The 15,143-nt window shown below is 38.7% G+C and overlaps 1 protein-coding gene across 1 annotated transcript; it reads left to right on the top strand.

Annotated features, from left to right (window-relative positions):
• Window positions 1-8,125: 8,125 nt before the first annotated feature.
• LOC107796346 (uncharacterized) lies at window positions 8,126-9,576 on the top strand. Its single transcript, XM_016619102.2, has 2 exons — window positions 8,126-8,534; window positions 8,692-9,576. The coding sequence occupies exons 1-2, from the start codon at window positions 8,229-8,231 to the stop codon at window positions 9,394-9,396; spliced, it is 1,011 nt and encodes a 336-aa protein (XP_016474588.1). The 5' UTR covers window positions 8,126-8,228; the 3' UTR covers window positions 9,397-9,576.
• Window positions 9,577-15,143: the final 5,567 nt, after the last annotated feature.

Genomic DNA, 15,143 nt, shown 5'->3' with positions numbered 1-15,143 from the left:
GGTCTCTTGTACACCACTGGCAAAAGAGTATACGTGCCCAAATGGGCAAATCTCAGGCGTACTCTGCTGAAAGAAGGTCATGACTCTGCCTGGGCAGGTCATCCAGGGCAAAAACGCACATTGGCCCTAATTGAGTCTTCTTATTACTGGCTTCGGATGCGGGACGACATCGAGGTATACGTGCGCACTTGTCTAGTTTGTCAATAAGACAAGGTAGAATCTAAACTTCCTGGGGGTTTACTTGAGCTGCTGCCAGTTGTGGAGAAGCCATGGGATAGTATCACCATGGACTTCATTCCGTGTTTGCCAAATTCAGAAGGATTCGGCACCATTATGGTGGTTGTCGATAGATTCACCAAGTATGCAACCTTTTCGGCCACCATTGCCGGTTGCAAAGCTAAAGAGGCAGCACGTATATTCTAGAGGGACATCATAAAATATTGGGGCGTGCCTAAGCACATCATAAGCGATCGAGACCCTCGATTCACCGGCGCATTCTGGAAAGAATTATTCAGCTTGTTGGGAACTCAACTGCACTTCTCAACAAGTTTCCATTCGCAAACAGATGGACAAACGGAAAGGATTAATGCGTTACTCAAATTCTATCTGAGGCATTATGTCAGCGCTAATCAAAGAGACTGGGCTAAGCTACTGGATATAGCCCAATTCTCTTATAATTTGCAACGCAACGAGGTGACCGGGAAGAGTCCCTTTGAGCTTGCAACTGGGCAACAGCCCAACACTCCTCAATTATTGCCTGCCAACGTCGGATTGAAAAATCCGGGGGCTTATCACATGGCCAAGTTTTGGGAGGAACAAGCCGATCTAGCCAGGTCATATCTTGACAAGGCTACCCGTAAAATGAAAAAATTTGCGGACCGGAAGCGTCGTCCAGTCAACTATAGGATTGGAGACAAGGTCATGGTGTAATTGAATCCACGGCAGATCAAATCACTGTAAGGTGTACATCATAGTCTGATTCGCCGATTTAAGGGCCCATTCGAAATTGTTGCCAAAGTGGGTATAATATCTTACCGACTGGACATACCGCGTCATCTGAAAATCTATCATGTCTTTCATGCTAGCCAATTGAAACCATATTTCGAAGACATGGAAGACAAGAATCGGGCGCAGTCCAGCCGAAGCCAAATTTTTGCTACTCCACCAGCAACAAACAAGCAAGTGAAAGCCATCATAGACCATCAGTTGGTCCGTGGAAATGGATGGGGCAATTCGAGCGCACAGTTCCTTGTTCACTGGAAAGGAACTTCGCTAGAGAAGGCATCATGGGAGAAATACGAAGATTTGTGGCAGTTCAGGGAACAAGTCCACAATTATCTTCAGTTGTGCGGCGCCGGGGTAATCGCCATTTCAAGTGGGGGAGCATGCACCACCCCGCCGTTACACCTGTTAATTTTCTGCAATTCCAGCGACGGCGTGGCTTGTCCGAGCCCAAATCTCTGACTGCCATCAGTGGGAAAACACTTGGGGCCACACAGAAATCATGACATGCAATCAGAAGGCACCTTTGGCAGAAAGTCAGTAGACCAAGGGACAAGCAACCGAAAGTGGGAAGGCATCTTTGACCTTCTGGGCCATGGTTGACAGCAGAATCCCTCTAAGTCTGCCTTTCCAGCTTTCCATGCTGGAATGCACCAGGCTGTTGGACAGCCTTACCAGCCCTGCCAACCACCCCCTTTGTATAGCCATTTTAATTTCTATAAATAGGCTTTATACTCATTCTTTGTAAGCATCAAATATTGCATAATACAACAGAAAATTGGCACTTGCCTCCCAAATCCGAGTCTCTTTCTTTCATAACTTTCTTGTTTGTTTCGTGTGATTGCCATCGCTTTAGCATGATTGTGCTATTTATTGTCTAAGGGCTGAAGCTAAGTAGCAGTCAGGCTAACTTCGCTGCCCTCTGGAAAATCCTTTGAAACACAGTCTTATCACTTTTCAAGTTGAAAAGCCCTTTTGAGCTTTAAAACTACGTTATCTCTTTTAGAGAGGGTTAAGGTCGATAAAAAAGGGGTGTGACAACGACTTCCATTCTTTACTTTCATAAAGTTTACATTGTAGTTCCGTTTGTTGGATTTGTATTTCTTTCAATCATCAAATACGAAGAAAGTGATTAATTGAGTACATCAAAGCAGTATTGATTTTGTGGCCCTCAAATGGCATCTACCATTAAGAGAAAAAAAAACAACGACAACAAATAATGAGAAAGGACACAAATCAAATGCAACAACAACAACAACCTAGTAAAATCTCACTAATGGAGTGTGGGGAGGGTAGTGTGTACGTAGACCTTACCTACCCCGAAGGAGTAGAGAGGCTGTTTCCGAAAGACCCTCGGCTCAAAAAAATAAAAAGACAAAAGGACAAAAAGGAAGACAATATTAGTATCACAACAACAATCATAAGATAAATAGGAACACCATGAAATCTAGAAGAAAGATGCAAAGCAAAGGGAGACAATATTAGTAAATATTAGTATCACCACAACAGTCATAAGAAAAATAAGAACACCATGAAATCTAGAAGAAAGATGCAAAGCAAAAGCGATAGCTAGTAAATAGGACATGCACTAAAAAGCAAAATAGTAAGCCACAACATTCCCACTAGCTATCTTAGACAAAAATCCTACATGGCTAGTCCCACCATGGTACGAAGTAAGGCACGACTCAACTACCTCCTAACCTACAACCTTAACACTCGACCTCCACATCTTCCTATCAAGTGTCATGTCCTCGGAAATCTGGAGCCTCGCCATATCCTGCCTGATCACCGCTCCCCAATACTTCTTAGGTCGCCCTCTACCTCTTCTCGTGCCCTCCGCAACCAGCTGCTCACACCTCCGTACCGGAGCATCTGGGCTTCTCCTCTGAACATGTCCGAACCATCTAAGCCTCGCTTCCCGCATCTTGTCATCAATGGGAGCCACATGCACCTTCTCCCGAATATCATCATTTCTAATCTTATCTATCCTAGTGTGCCCGCACATCCACCGCAACATCCTCATTTCTGCTACTTTCATCTTTTGGATATGTGAGTTCTTAACGGGCCAACACTCAGCCCCATACATCATGGCCGGTCTAACCACCGCTTTATACAACTTACCTTTGAGTATCGGTGGCACTCTCTTATCACACAGAACTCCAGATGCTAACCTCCATTCCATCCATCCTACCCCAATACGGTGTGTGATATCCTCGTCGATCTCCCCTCCCCCTAGATAACCGAACCAAGGTACTTGAAGCTGCCTCTACTCGGGATGACCTGCGAATCAAGCCTCACATCCACGCCCACTTCCCCTGGCTCAGCACTGAACTTACACTCCAGGTATTCCGTCTTCGTTCTGCTCGTCTTGAAACCCTTAGACTCAAGAGCCTGTCTCCAAACCTCCAGCCTCTCGTTAACACTGGCTCACGACTCATCAACCAAAGCTATGTCATCGGCGAATAGCATGCACCATGGCACATCCCCTTGAATATGGTGTGTTAACGCATCCATCACCAGGGCGAATAAGAACGGACTGAGCACAGAACCTTGGTGTAACCCCATTACAACCGAAAAATGCTCAGAGTCGCCTCCTACTGTCCTAACCCGAGTCTTAGCCCCATCATACATGTCCTTAATCGCCATAATATAGGGAACCGACACACATTTTGCCTCCAGGCATCTCCAGAGAATTTCTCTAGGAACCTTGTCATACGCTTTCTCTAGGTCAATAAACACCATGTGCAGATCCTTCTTCCTCTCTCTGTATAGTTCCACCAACCTTCTAACAAGGTGTATAGCTTCTGTAGTCGAACGACCCGGCATGAACCCGAACTGGTTGTCGGATACAGACACTGTCATCCTCACCCTCGCTTCAACCACCCTCTCCCACACTTTTATGGTATGACTCAGTAATTTGATACCCATATAATATTACAACTCTGGATATCACCTTTGTTCTTATACAATGGAATCACCGTACTCCACCTCCACTCATCTGGCATCCTCTTTCCCTTAAAAATAATACTATTAAATAACTTAGTCAACCACTTCAAACTTGTTCTCCCCACACACTTCAAAAATTCCACCGAAATCTTGTCTAGCCCGGTTGCTCTGCCCCTACTCATCTTACGCATAGCTCCTACGACCTCCTCAACCTCGATAAGCCTGCAGTACCCAAAGTCATGGTGACTCTCGGAATGATCCAATTCGCCTAGCACAATATCCCGATCCCCTTCTTCATTAAGAAGTTTATGAAAGTAAGTATGCCATCTCCTCTTAATCTGGGTATCTTCCATCAATACTCTACCATCTTCGTCCTTGATGCATCTCACTTGGTCTAAATCCCGAGCCTTCCTCTCTCTCAACTTGGCCGGCCGAAATAACTTCTTCTCCCCACCCTTTTCCCCCAATTCCTCGTACATACGACCATAAGCCGCAGTCTTAGCCTCTGTGACCGCCAGCTTAGCCTCCTTCCTAGCTGCCTTATACCTCTCCATGCACATTCGCCTCTCCTCCTCACCTATGCTCCCCACTAACTTTAGGTACGCCGCCTTCTTTGCTTCCACTTTACCTTGGACCACTTCATTCCACCACCAGTCTCCTTTGTGCCCACAAGAGACGCCCGTCGAAACCCTACACAAATCAAATGCCTTCGAAAAAATAAAAGTGCAAAGTTTTTTATAAAAGTAAATTTTACAAAAATCACAAAAGATAATAAATATACAAATTAAAATAAGTAAAATTAAGAAAGTAGAACCCGTTTTTATTGTCACATTCTCTTTGATTTATCACTTTGATGTCGACTCCGCTAAAAAGAATGCATCCTCCTCGTATCGATCGAGTATTCCCATCCCACTTAACTTGGAAAAAGTATTCACTCATCTTTTGTCAAAAGTTTACGGGAACAACAACAACAATCGGTATAATTCACTGATGGGGTCTGGAGAGGGTAGTGCGTACGCAGACCTTACCCCTACCCTGGGATAGAGAGGCTGTTTCCAATAGACCCTCGGCATCCTTTCCTCCAAGAACTCCCCACCTTGCTCTTGGGGTGACTCGAACTCACAACCTCTTGATTGGAAGTGGAGGGTGCTTACCATCAGAGCAACCCACCTTGTCAAAATGAGTTTAAGCGGTTAGCACCATCCTCCGTCATCTGTTGATAATGCGTAATTTGGTGGAAAGGTTCCCAAGGTTATATCATTGGTCATTGTTACTATTTATTTCAAAGCATGCACCGGAAGCCGTGTATTCAAAATAAAAGGCAGACAAGTGATCCAACAATTCATAACACTTTTAAGATGTTTCGCTAACCGTTGCAGAGTTACAATTGGTTTTTTAATCGTTTTTATATAATGTATTTAGATTATTTTAAATAGTTACTAATTAGGAAACTTAGATTAATCAGAATGATATTTTTGTAATTTAATTTTTAAGTTAAAAACTTCCTGTTTTTAATATAATATAGATAATGTTGCCTTTACTTTTATATCTTAAATCTTGAGTGTTGTGCCAATGGAGTTGTATTTAAATTTTTTTATGCGTAAAATTATTTTTTATGACAATACTTTTTCTAAAATATTTTAATTATTAGAGTTATAATACAATTTTATGTATTTCTAAGTATGTTAATTTTAAAATTAGAAAAATTATGTACTTAAAACCTTGTATTTCAAACGCTATATTCATTTTTTCTGCAAGGAGAGGTTAATGCAAAATTTTCATATAAAATATGACTTGATCAAAATAAAAGTTCAAAAGTGAAACAACTCCTTATAAAACAAAAATTGCATGTAAACTGTAATTGCCGTCCCCTTTCTTCTTTCATCATTGTCATTTGACTATTTCCTCTTTAGCTATCTTTTCTTGTGAAACAAGATTAAAAAAAGAACTCTAATAAAGTGTCTAAAAGCTTTATAGTAAAATCTTTTCTAACATAAATAGCTCTAAAATATTAATATTCGATCAAAGATGTTGTTATATAACCTATAACTAACTATACTATTATTTGTTTCTTGTTCTTGAGAAAGAGGTAAGGTTCTGCGTATATTTGAGCTAGAAAGATGAATTCACACATATTTGCCTACAGTTTTGTGAGTCTCTATTATACTGCTTTTAGTTTATTATATTCTTGAACTTACATTATGCATAATATACTTTGTAAATATTGCGATAATATATTTTTAGTATATCCGGATCCTTTTAGAAAAGTACAGGGAGAAAACGACACTAAAGTTCATCATTTTAAAGATTTTGTGCATGACAAATACATTAAAAGAGAAAGGCGAGGTTTGGATACTCCACAAAAGAGCAGTCAACCTTGAGAGACAATTATATCAAGGCCTAATTGGTATTGTTAAAGCTGAAGGATATAGTGAAGATAAAGTTGATCAGAGAATGATCTTCTGACATCGTCTATTGGACCAACCAAATTTTAAAATATTGAGATATACCAAAATTTAATTAATAGCATGAAGGCTAGAAGAATAGACATAGAATTGGTCGGAGAGTATATCTTTTAACTTTATTAATAAAAGATGTTAACGTTACATATAGCTTGTGGTGTATTTAAATTTATACTTTATAATATGTATCCATTATAACTTTAATAAACGATGCATGATACACATGCAACACACGTGGAAAGAGACTAGTTTACGATAATATTATAAATTGTATAATGAAAATACTTATCCTTTCTATCTATCAGTATACATGCACACTGCAAACTAAGTTTTGGATACAAGTGGGTAATTCTTACGCTGGGAAGAGTAATTTTAATCTTGGATTGTATATAATTTCAAAAGTAAATTTAGGCTATTGCAACGAGCTTTTGATCGTAAGTTTGTTTTTCAAGTTCTTTTATTCACTAAAATAGTTCTTATATCTCTTATTGAGGGATAGATTCTTCACTAGGAATAGAATGGGCTCTCACTCATGTGTAAAATGGGTCCACCCGTCTTTTACCCAACCCATTAGTCATCCAACCCGGTTTTGACCCGCATAAATATGGACGGGTTGAACTGTGATGCATATTTTGCTTGACCATTATCAATCCGTCCAAATTCGACCCAACCCGCCCATTTGACATACTACTCATAAAGCACATGTATTATGTACTTAATGACTTTTCTATTCACGCCTAATGATACTCTACTTGAGAAAAAGGAACTGATTGGGCTGTGACCTGTGATGGCTATTATCGTTGTTCTAAAGCTTTGTTCGAATGAGCACACTTTAATTTTTTCCTTTTCTAATAGCCAAATATTTCTTCTAGTAAACTTATCTAATTAGAAGTACGCATTCAAAATCATAGTAGGGATGAAGGACAAGAAAGCTATTTTCCTTTAATCCAAACTAATCGAGTCAAATTCTCCATTGTATACATATTTTTGCTAAAAAGCCATTGATTCCACTTGTTTATGTCTATGTTTATGATGTCTCATTTCTCTATTGCTCTCTTTCTTTCAACATCATTTTCACAAAATACTTTTTTTTTCCAACGGTTTTTCCCCCAACCTTTTCACAACTGTGTATAAGAGAAATTTTCGCTCAGCTCTTCGAGTTTTCAGCTTAACAGTCAATTATAGTTCTATATTTAATTACATAATCAATTATATACGATTGATATATCATTTCCTTTTGCACCACCTTTCTATTCATTCGCAACATGAATTTTCTTAAAAATGAAATGATGTTATGTTTCCATCTGATATAACTTTTACTTTAAAAAATGTAAAAGTATAACTTAGTTTTCGAATTAAAAATGCATATGAGAAACTTTTACTTAGTTTTCAAATCTATAATTTTGTGCTTAATAATAAAAAAGTACAGTTGTACATTCAGTGATATGGTTGATATATCAGATTATTTGGCACCATCTTTCTACTACTAACAAGATTTCTCTTCTAAAACAAAGATTATACTTTCCATTTGATACAACTTTAAAATGCTATACCAAGATACAAGGTTCATATATCATATTGCAAATTGAAGTTCAGAAGTCATTACTCAGCTCGTGATTTACTCAGTGGCTTTGGAATTATTAATAGAATACAATTGTAATCCAGCGTGGGAAAAATTACACATTCCGATAGATTTTACTTTGAGAGTCCAAGAAAATTTTAAGACACAATTAGCATATTAAAGGATTTAATTTAGGAACTAATTCTAAAGAAAATGCGCACGTGAGAAGGCGGTTGACACTGTGGCTAGTACTACAAATGCGCATTCTGCGGTCTGTAGCAGAGTACGAACCAAAAACCCTTTTCTCTCGACTCTTCTTTTTCTTTCTTATCCTCCTCCTTCTCTTCTTCCTCGAGATGGTTAAAGGAAACAAGCAAACTACGAATACTGCCATGGAGATTAGGGAAATGCGTGCGCTAATCGAGAGGATGTTCGGAGAATTGAATGCCAGACAGGACAAGTCTGATATAACGATTCAAGAGTTGAAGGAATCCATAGACTCGTTGAAGAAACCTGACGTGAATGCTTCCTCTGCCGTCTGTGGAAACTCATCTACGCCTCAGGTACAATACAAAATTCTACGGGGCTAAAACTCCTCTTTTCACTCTCGCCTTTCTAGAATTGATTTTTCCTAAAACTTTCTTGTTATGATTTGTAATATTTGCTCTATTGTGTGGATTGATATTTTTTTTCACTCTTACTATTGATGATTTCCTTAAGGAGGAGAATATGAAGGGACGCGGAAAAACCCTAACCGCCACTAAACCTAAGGAGAGGCGAGCCTGTTTACATTGTGATGAAAAACTGGCTCATGGCAACAAAAAGCAAGTGTATCTAATCGAAGATGAAAGTGAGGATGTTGCTGATATTCCATCTGTAGATCCTGTGACTACAGAGAAAGAAGAAATACCCATGAGAATATCTATGGATGCTGTAGTAGAATACTCTAAGCCATACGAAGGTTGCTGTGTGACTGGGTATTATGGGAAGCGACCCGTGAATATCCTAATTGGTTTAGGGGGAACTACACACAATTTTATCGATGAATCCTTTGCGGATAAGTTAGGCTGTGACATATTTCCAATCAAGCCTCGACCTGTTATAACACCTTTTGGGACTGTTATTGTGACCTGCAGAGCATGCAACAACTTTCAATTGTTGCTGAAAGGCGCCATGTGTAGTGTGGATTTGTATTTGCTTCCATTGTCGTCAAATTGTGACATGGTATTAGGATATGAATGGCTAAAGACGTCCATTGGTGGTGGGGAAGTTAAGATGGATTCTAAGGGTATGGAGTTTCCTTCCAAGGTAAGAAACACTTTTTACCTTTCAACAACTCAGTTGAACGCAGCAAGCGCTGAGAGTCTTGACAAATTTGGAAGGATTGGGACCTCTAATTTCACATTGCTAATTGACCTGTTTTAGATCTTTTTTTCAGTTTCTGTTTCTGCAATTTTTAAACAATTCTCCCTCTACGTGAAAGTAAATGAACTACTACTTGTATTCATCCTTAGTTCGTTATCTACCAATTGTGTATGTCATTTTGAGAGTTGGTTGTTTTTACCAGCCTTGCAAGTTATGAATTCCATTAAGTTTTTGCTTCTCTATCCTTCCCCTGCTTCCTGAGTTGCTGGAATGTAATATGTCATTATTGCTATTGTGGATTAATTAATAGTTATTTGTTGAATTGTGTTTAATAGAAGTTATTTTAGATTTTCAATACTTGTTGTGATTCAACTCAGGTAAATATGAACAATTAAGTCACCTGACAACCATTTGTGATTTCTTGGCTCCCCGATAGCTTTTCTGGGTTTGTTTCTGATCTTTGGCCAAGCCATAATGTTAAACATGCACCAAACTGCTCATTTTTGTTGTGATAGTTTTAATCGGGAGAGCGATAAAGAGGAATAATCTTGTTTTGACATGGACCAATCAGAGTAATTCAGAAGGCAATTTATGTTGCAATTGTGGCAAGGGATGTCATAGTTTCATTTACTAGTAATTTAATGAGGCTCAGAGAAATTTGGCCCTCTCTTGTAAATTTTATTTCCCTTTGGGATAGAGTTAGTTCATAAAGGTAGAACCTCTCCAGGGCAGCGACATCCTCCAAAAAGATCTACATCGGAAAAAGAAATGAATATAGACAAAATTGCTTGCAATATTGGATTAAGCAAATTTTATTCAATCTAAATGGTAAATGAAATTAACTTACAATAACCTCTTTGCTTTTTTGTTTGTAGTGCGAGAACTTATGTTTTTCGTTTTTCTAAGATTACACGTAATTTGGTCACCTTACCAACAAAAATGAACATATTGGCGACGTACAAAAAAATTCTTTCTTTTTCTTCCTTTTCCGGTCTTTTCTTGGGTTTAATAGGTAAAGATAATGACCAAAGGTGCAAATAAAAAGCATGTACTAGTTAATGACTTTCCTATTCGGCACCTAATACTCTAGTTGGGAAAAAGGAAATTAATTGCGCCAAAGGTTGGCTAACCTTGAATTATCGTTAAAGTGCAAAAAGAACAAAGGATCACTACTGTTTGATGACTTTTTACCTTATTAGCCCTTTTTCATTTTTAGCTTAAACTCAAAATCATATTCGTATGTAAGTCATATATCCATCAACAACACTCCAGTCTCAAATTAGGGTCCATTAAGCTATATACACTATTGTTTACACCACCTGTAACAGATCCCTTGTTTAAGGTTATAAACTCACATTGCTAATTTGCTATTATTGTTTGATTTTTAAATCGCCTTATAATAAAACAAATTTTTTTGGTGGAGTGTATATGACAAAACCAAACAATATGTACATAAAAACAGTGGAGGAAAATTAAGGAAAGGAGGTCAGCATGTTGGGAGGACACGTGTAAGCAGTGGGTACGTCCTGACCTGTATCCGTAGTCATAATTTGTACAAGTTCCGTTGCAGCATTTGAAGGGTCTGCAGACTCTGTCACACAGCCAAAACTGCACTCCCACTTTACCACTACCATATTCCCAGTGCCAGAGTACTGAGCACCATCTTTGTGTTTTGCATGTAAAAGTGAAAAGCAAGCTACTTGCACACAAAGAAACAGAGAGAAGATAAGCAGAGAAAATGAAAGGTTGGTTGGTTTTCTGATGGCTATTACGTTTTCATTCTGAGGATTTCTCGAAGCCATTCTTAAGCTTTCTCGGGAATACAAGGTCTGTTTTCTTGTTTTCTAGTCTTATATTTGTAATGCAAATCCATTTATCTCTGGCAAAGTCTGCTGGTTCGTTGTAGCCGAAAAATGCATAAGAAACATGTTGAAAAGTTCTATTTTCAAATAAAGGATATAATGAATACAGACTACAGTGTTTTTCTTTTATTTTACTTCTTTCCAACTTTTCCTGTGTTACACTGTGGTTTGCTTGGTTCATCGTTACTTTTTTCATTTTGTTTCTTCAGTTTTTTTTTAGTCTTCTTTATAGGCAGTGCGATTTAGGGGGTGGGGAAGTATGGGATGGAGTTTGCTATCTTTCGTCCACTATGGGTTAAAAGAAATTGCCTTTCTTGTACATAGCTATCAATCTTTACTTTCCATTTCATAAAAGAACATGAAACTAAGAAAAAAGAGCAGTTTGTGCATGATATTTTAAGATGAATACAACTTTTGCATATTTCACAGTTGATCATATCTCTATTATTTATTGCAAATGTCAATCCACTTATTATATAGTAGTAGCGCTTTTTGTATATCTAATTGTTGTACTGCTCTTAAATTTTGTTAATGCTTTTAGTCGTCCTCTAGTTTGAATTTTTGGGAAGGGTAAGGTTATTTCTCTATACTAAAGAGTTTGTTTTCTTGTGTTAATAAAATCAAATTATTTCAGGGTTGTGAAAATGAAGAAGGAACTTTGGTCTCCAAGCAATGATATGCTGTTTGAAGTACTACCAAAATTGTCTACTAAGGATTTGCTGAAACTGAAATGTGTGTCAAAGGAATGGCAATGTCTTATATCTGACCGCAATTTCATCCAAGTTCAGTTGAAAAATATGGAAACCCCTGCAGGTTTCTTCTACCAAGGTAAGTACCAGTGGTGTGATGAAGATTATGACTGGATTAGCTACATACCTATAGCAACAGTTACCACTGAAGTCCATAATAATGTTCTTGATTTCCTACCAGAAAATGTTGTCATCCTCGATTCAAGATATGGACTTATCTGTTGTCGAAGTATCTTTCCTTGTAACGTTCCCCTAATCTATATCTGCAACCCTGTGAATAAGGAGTGGAAAGCAATTCATTGGCCAAATCCGTCGAGAGAAAGCAACATAACCTTGGTTTTTGAGCCATTGAAGAAACCGATTGATGAGTTCACAAAATTCAACGTTGTGATAGTTAGTCAAGATGAAACTAGCACAGAAGGGAATGGATATGGATATTTCTGTTTTAACATTTATTCATCAGAAACAGGATTATGGAGAAGATCGGGAGAGATTTGTTATTGCAATCACAACATGTTGAAAAAGGGATGTGTTTGCGTAAAGGGGATTATATATTGCCTTACTGATGGAGACCAAATCCTCATGTTTGATCCAGAAAATGAGATATCTTGGTTGATAAGCGTACCACTTCCTAGAAACCAGTTCAATTTAAAACCCGAGATGTGCTTGGGAGAAGCTGAAGGGAAGCTACATTACGTGTTGATTTGTGAGCATGGACTTCAGTTGTGGGTGCTTGAGGATCGTTTTACGTCTCAATGGGATCTAACTTTTACAATCTCTTTAGAAGAGCTGGAAAATGTAAACAACAAGTATCTGTTTAGGATAGCTGAAAAGTTGGCAAGTAACTTCAATACTGATGATATCCCTTGGATTGGGACTCTAGCTTTCAAGGATAATATCTTGCTTATGAGGGTTTCAGTTAATATCTATTTGTATCACTTTGAGACAAGGAAGATGAGACACCTCTGCAGCCTTTCTGCTCTCGCGCCAAAGCCTTTTTTTGTTGCCACTGTGGTTCCATATACAATGAGCTTAGTTCCAGTTGCTCAGTCACAGTAACAGCCACTCTTTTCTCCTTTTAGTGCTTGGTTTTGACAATATAAGTAGGCCCTTATCGATAATAGATTAAGTGTTCTTTCTAAATATCCTTGGGATATACATTAGGAAGTTACAATTGCTTTATCTTGGGTTATTAATCTGAGCAATGATATCAAGTTTCAATGTATATTCTGGTAGTCCTTGCTGAATGTAGAGATGAAAAACATGACTGATTCTGAGTTACTTAGAAACAAATTAAGTGTTTGTTTTTTCTATTGCAAGTGCTCTTTTGTATGCGTAACTTTGTTGCCTTTCTTCTTCTTTTTCAATGGTATAATATGTGAAAGGAAAGCTTGACTTTTGATGCCTGTTACAACTTCTTGAAAATGATGGGAGCTAGCCTTTTCTATTGCTGTTGAAAAGAATTTGAGTTGCGAGTCTAGACTTTAGTTTGTATTCTATATTGATGATCCGATGTCAAGCTTTAGTAGATCTGAGGTATATTTGTTTACCCGAAAAATAGATAGAGTTGAATTTATACGTAGTTCCGAGGATATGTGGCGTAACTTAACACAAAATGCAAGGATAAATAAAAATGTAAATATAGATTGCGGAGAATGCAAAATAGATAAGGTTATCAGGAACAATGAATCTTAGGATTCAACAAATAGAATCAATCTAAGAAATCTGAAAGAAACGATTCTTTACTGTAGAAGAATATAGCACTTTTATTACAATGTAAGCCTGAAAAACTTGTTGTACAAAAATGGTAACCAAGCCCTTTTATAGTGGAGGGATTTGGCTCTAAGCATAATAAAATAAACATTCAGTGGGAGACCCATGATAAGTCAGTTTTTCCATAATTTCTGCCAAGATTCTCTCTAGTGGGATTGCAACGACTTTTGTCTGCGAGCTCGATCTTGCTTAGAACCCTCGATTTTGGTTCGAGCTTGATTTCGGCTCGAACTCGTGACCTTGGTTCGAGCCCGATCCTGGCTTGAGCCCTTGAATTGATTCGAGGTCGATGTTGGTTGGTCTCTGAATTATCAGAACGATAGATCTACTCTGCATCATGGTTCAATTTTGATTCGAGCTCGATAATGATATCGAACTCGACACGCATCGGCCTCCCGGGTTCGAGGTTAGTTCGTTCCACCTTCGGGATCTTACTTCGATAAATCATCGTTCGAACTCGATCGGACGTGCTAAGGCCGAAATCTATTTCGACCGTATACAGATAGTCCCCTCGTTTCTCGGAAAGAATATGGCGGGAAACGATATGATTTTTTTTAACAACTCGATCAGATTATATCCTGTCGTTTCCATCGGGTTCGACCATGACGCATCTGGTAGCTGTCCCGTCGGTTTAGTCTTTCACATGCATGTCAGGCGGTGGTCGGCCACTGCTGATACTTAACCGCCATCGCTTGAACCTATAAATAACTCTTTCTTTTATCTTTTACCACTTTTACATCTATCTTCCAAATTTCCCAAGTTCTTCTTCGTACTCTCCAACTTACCAGTAAATCTGTAATTTCTTTCCGCAAAAAACCCCTCTTCAATTCTGCCAAATCTTTATCACTTTCTTCTATCCCTCACCTTTGAATTCGAAAATGGCGAAAACATCGCAAACCATTCCTCAGAAAGAGAAGGCTTCATCTTCACAGTGTGCCGCCGACGAGACACCGGCAGAACCACAGCCTGAGGAGTGTGTTCCCGGGGCGTGTGTCCTTACTTCAGATTTTAAGGTCGATAAAGGTTCATCGGTCCCTGGCCGGTGTGAGCCGGTATCGAGGTACATGTGTTCGATAGCCGAGAAGTACCTCGATCAGCTAAAGAAGGATTGCAATTGGGGTGATAAAGAAATAATAATTCCTACCCCTAACGAAGATATCACTTCTTATGTGAAAGGGTTTTTGAATGTGTATACTTACCTTTTCACTTTGGGTCCCCTCGATTCCGTCATTATTGACTTCTGTCGACAATATCAGGTAACCCTAGGCCAGGTCCATCCTTCTTTGTGGCGGATCGTTATCCTGATCCGATATTTTGTGAGCAAAATCGAGAAGATGTCGTTCACCATCGATCATCTTATCCGATTGTACCGTCCTCGACTTTTTCGAGGAGGGTTAATAAAACTCCAGTGTCGGGCTACCAA

This window comes from Nicotiana tabacum, chromosome 4 (genome assembly GCF_000715075.1).
Source record: "Nicotiana tabacum cultivar K326 chromosome 4, ASM71507v2, whole genome shotgun sequence".
Classification (NCBI taxonomy): Eukaryota; Viridiplantae; Streptophyta; class Magnoliopsida; order Solanales; family Solanaceae; genus Nicotiana; species Nicotiana tabacum.
This window is presented reverse-complemented; position numbering and strand designations above follow the sequence as displayed.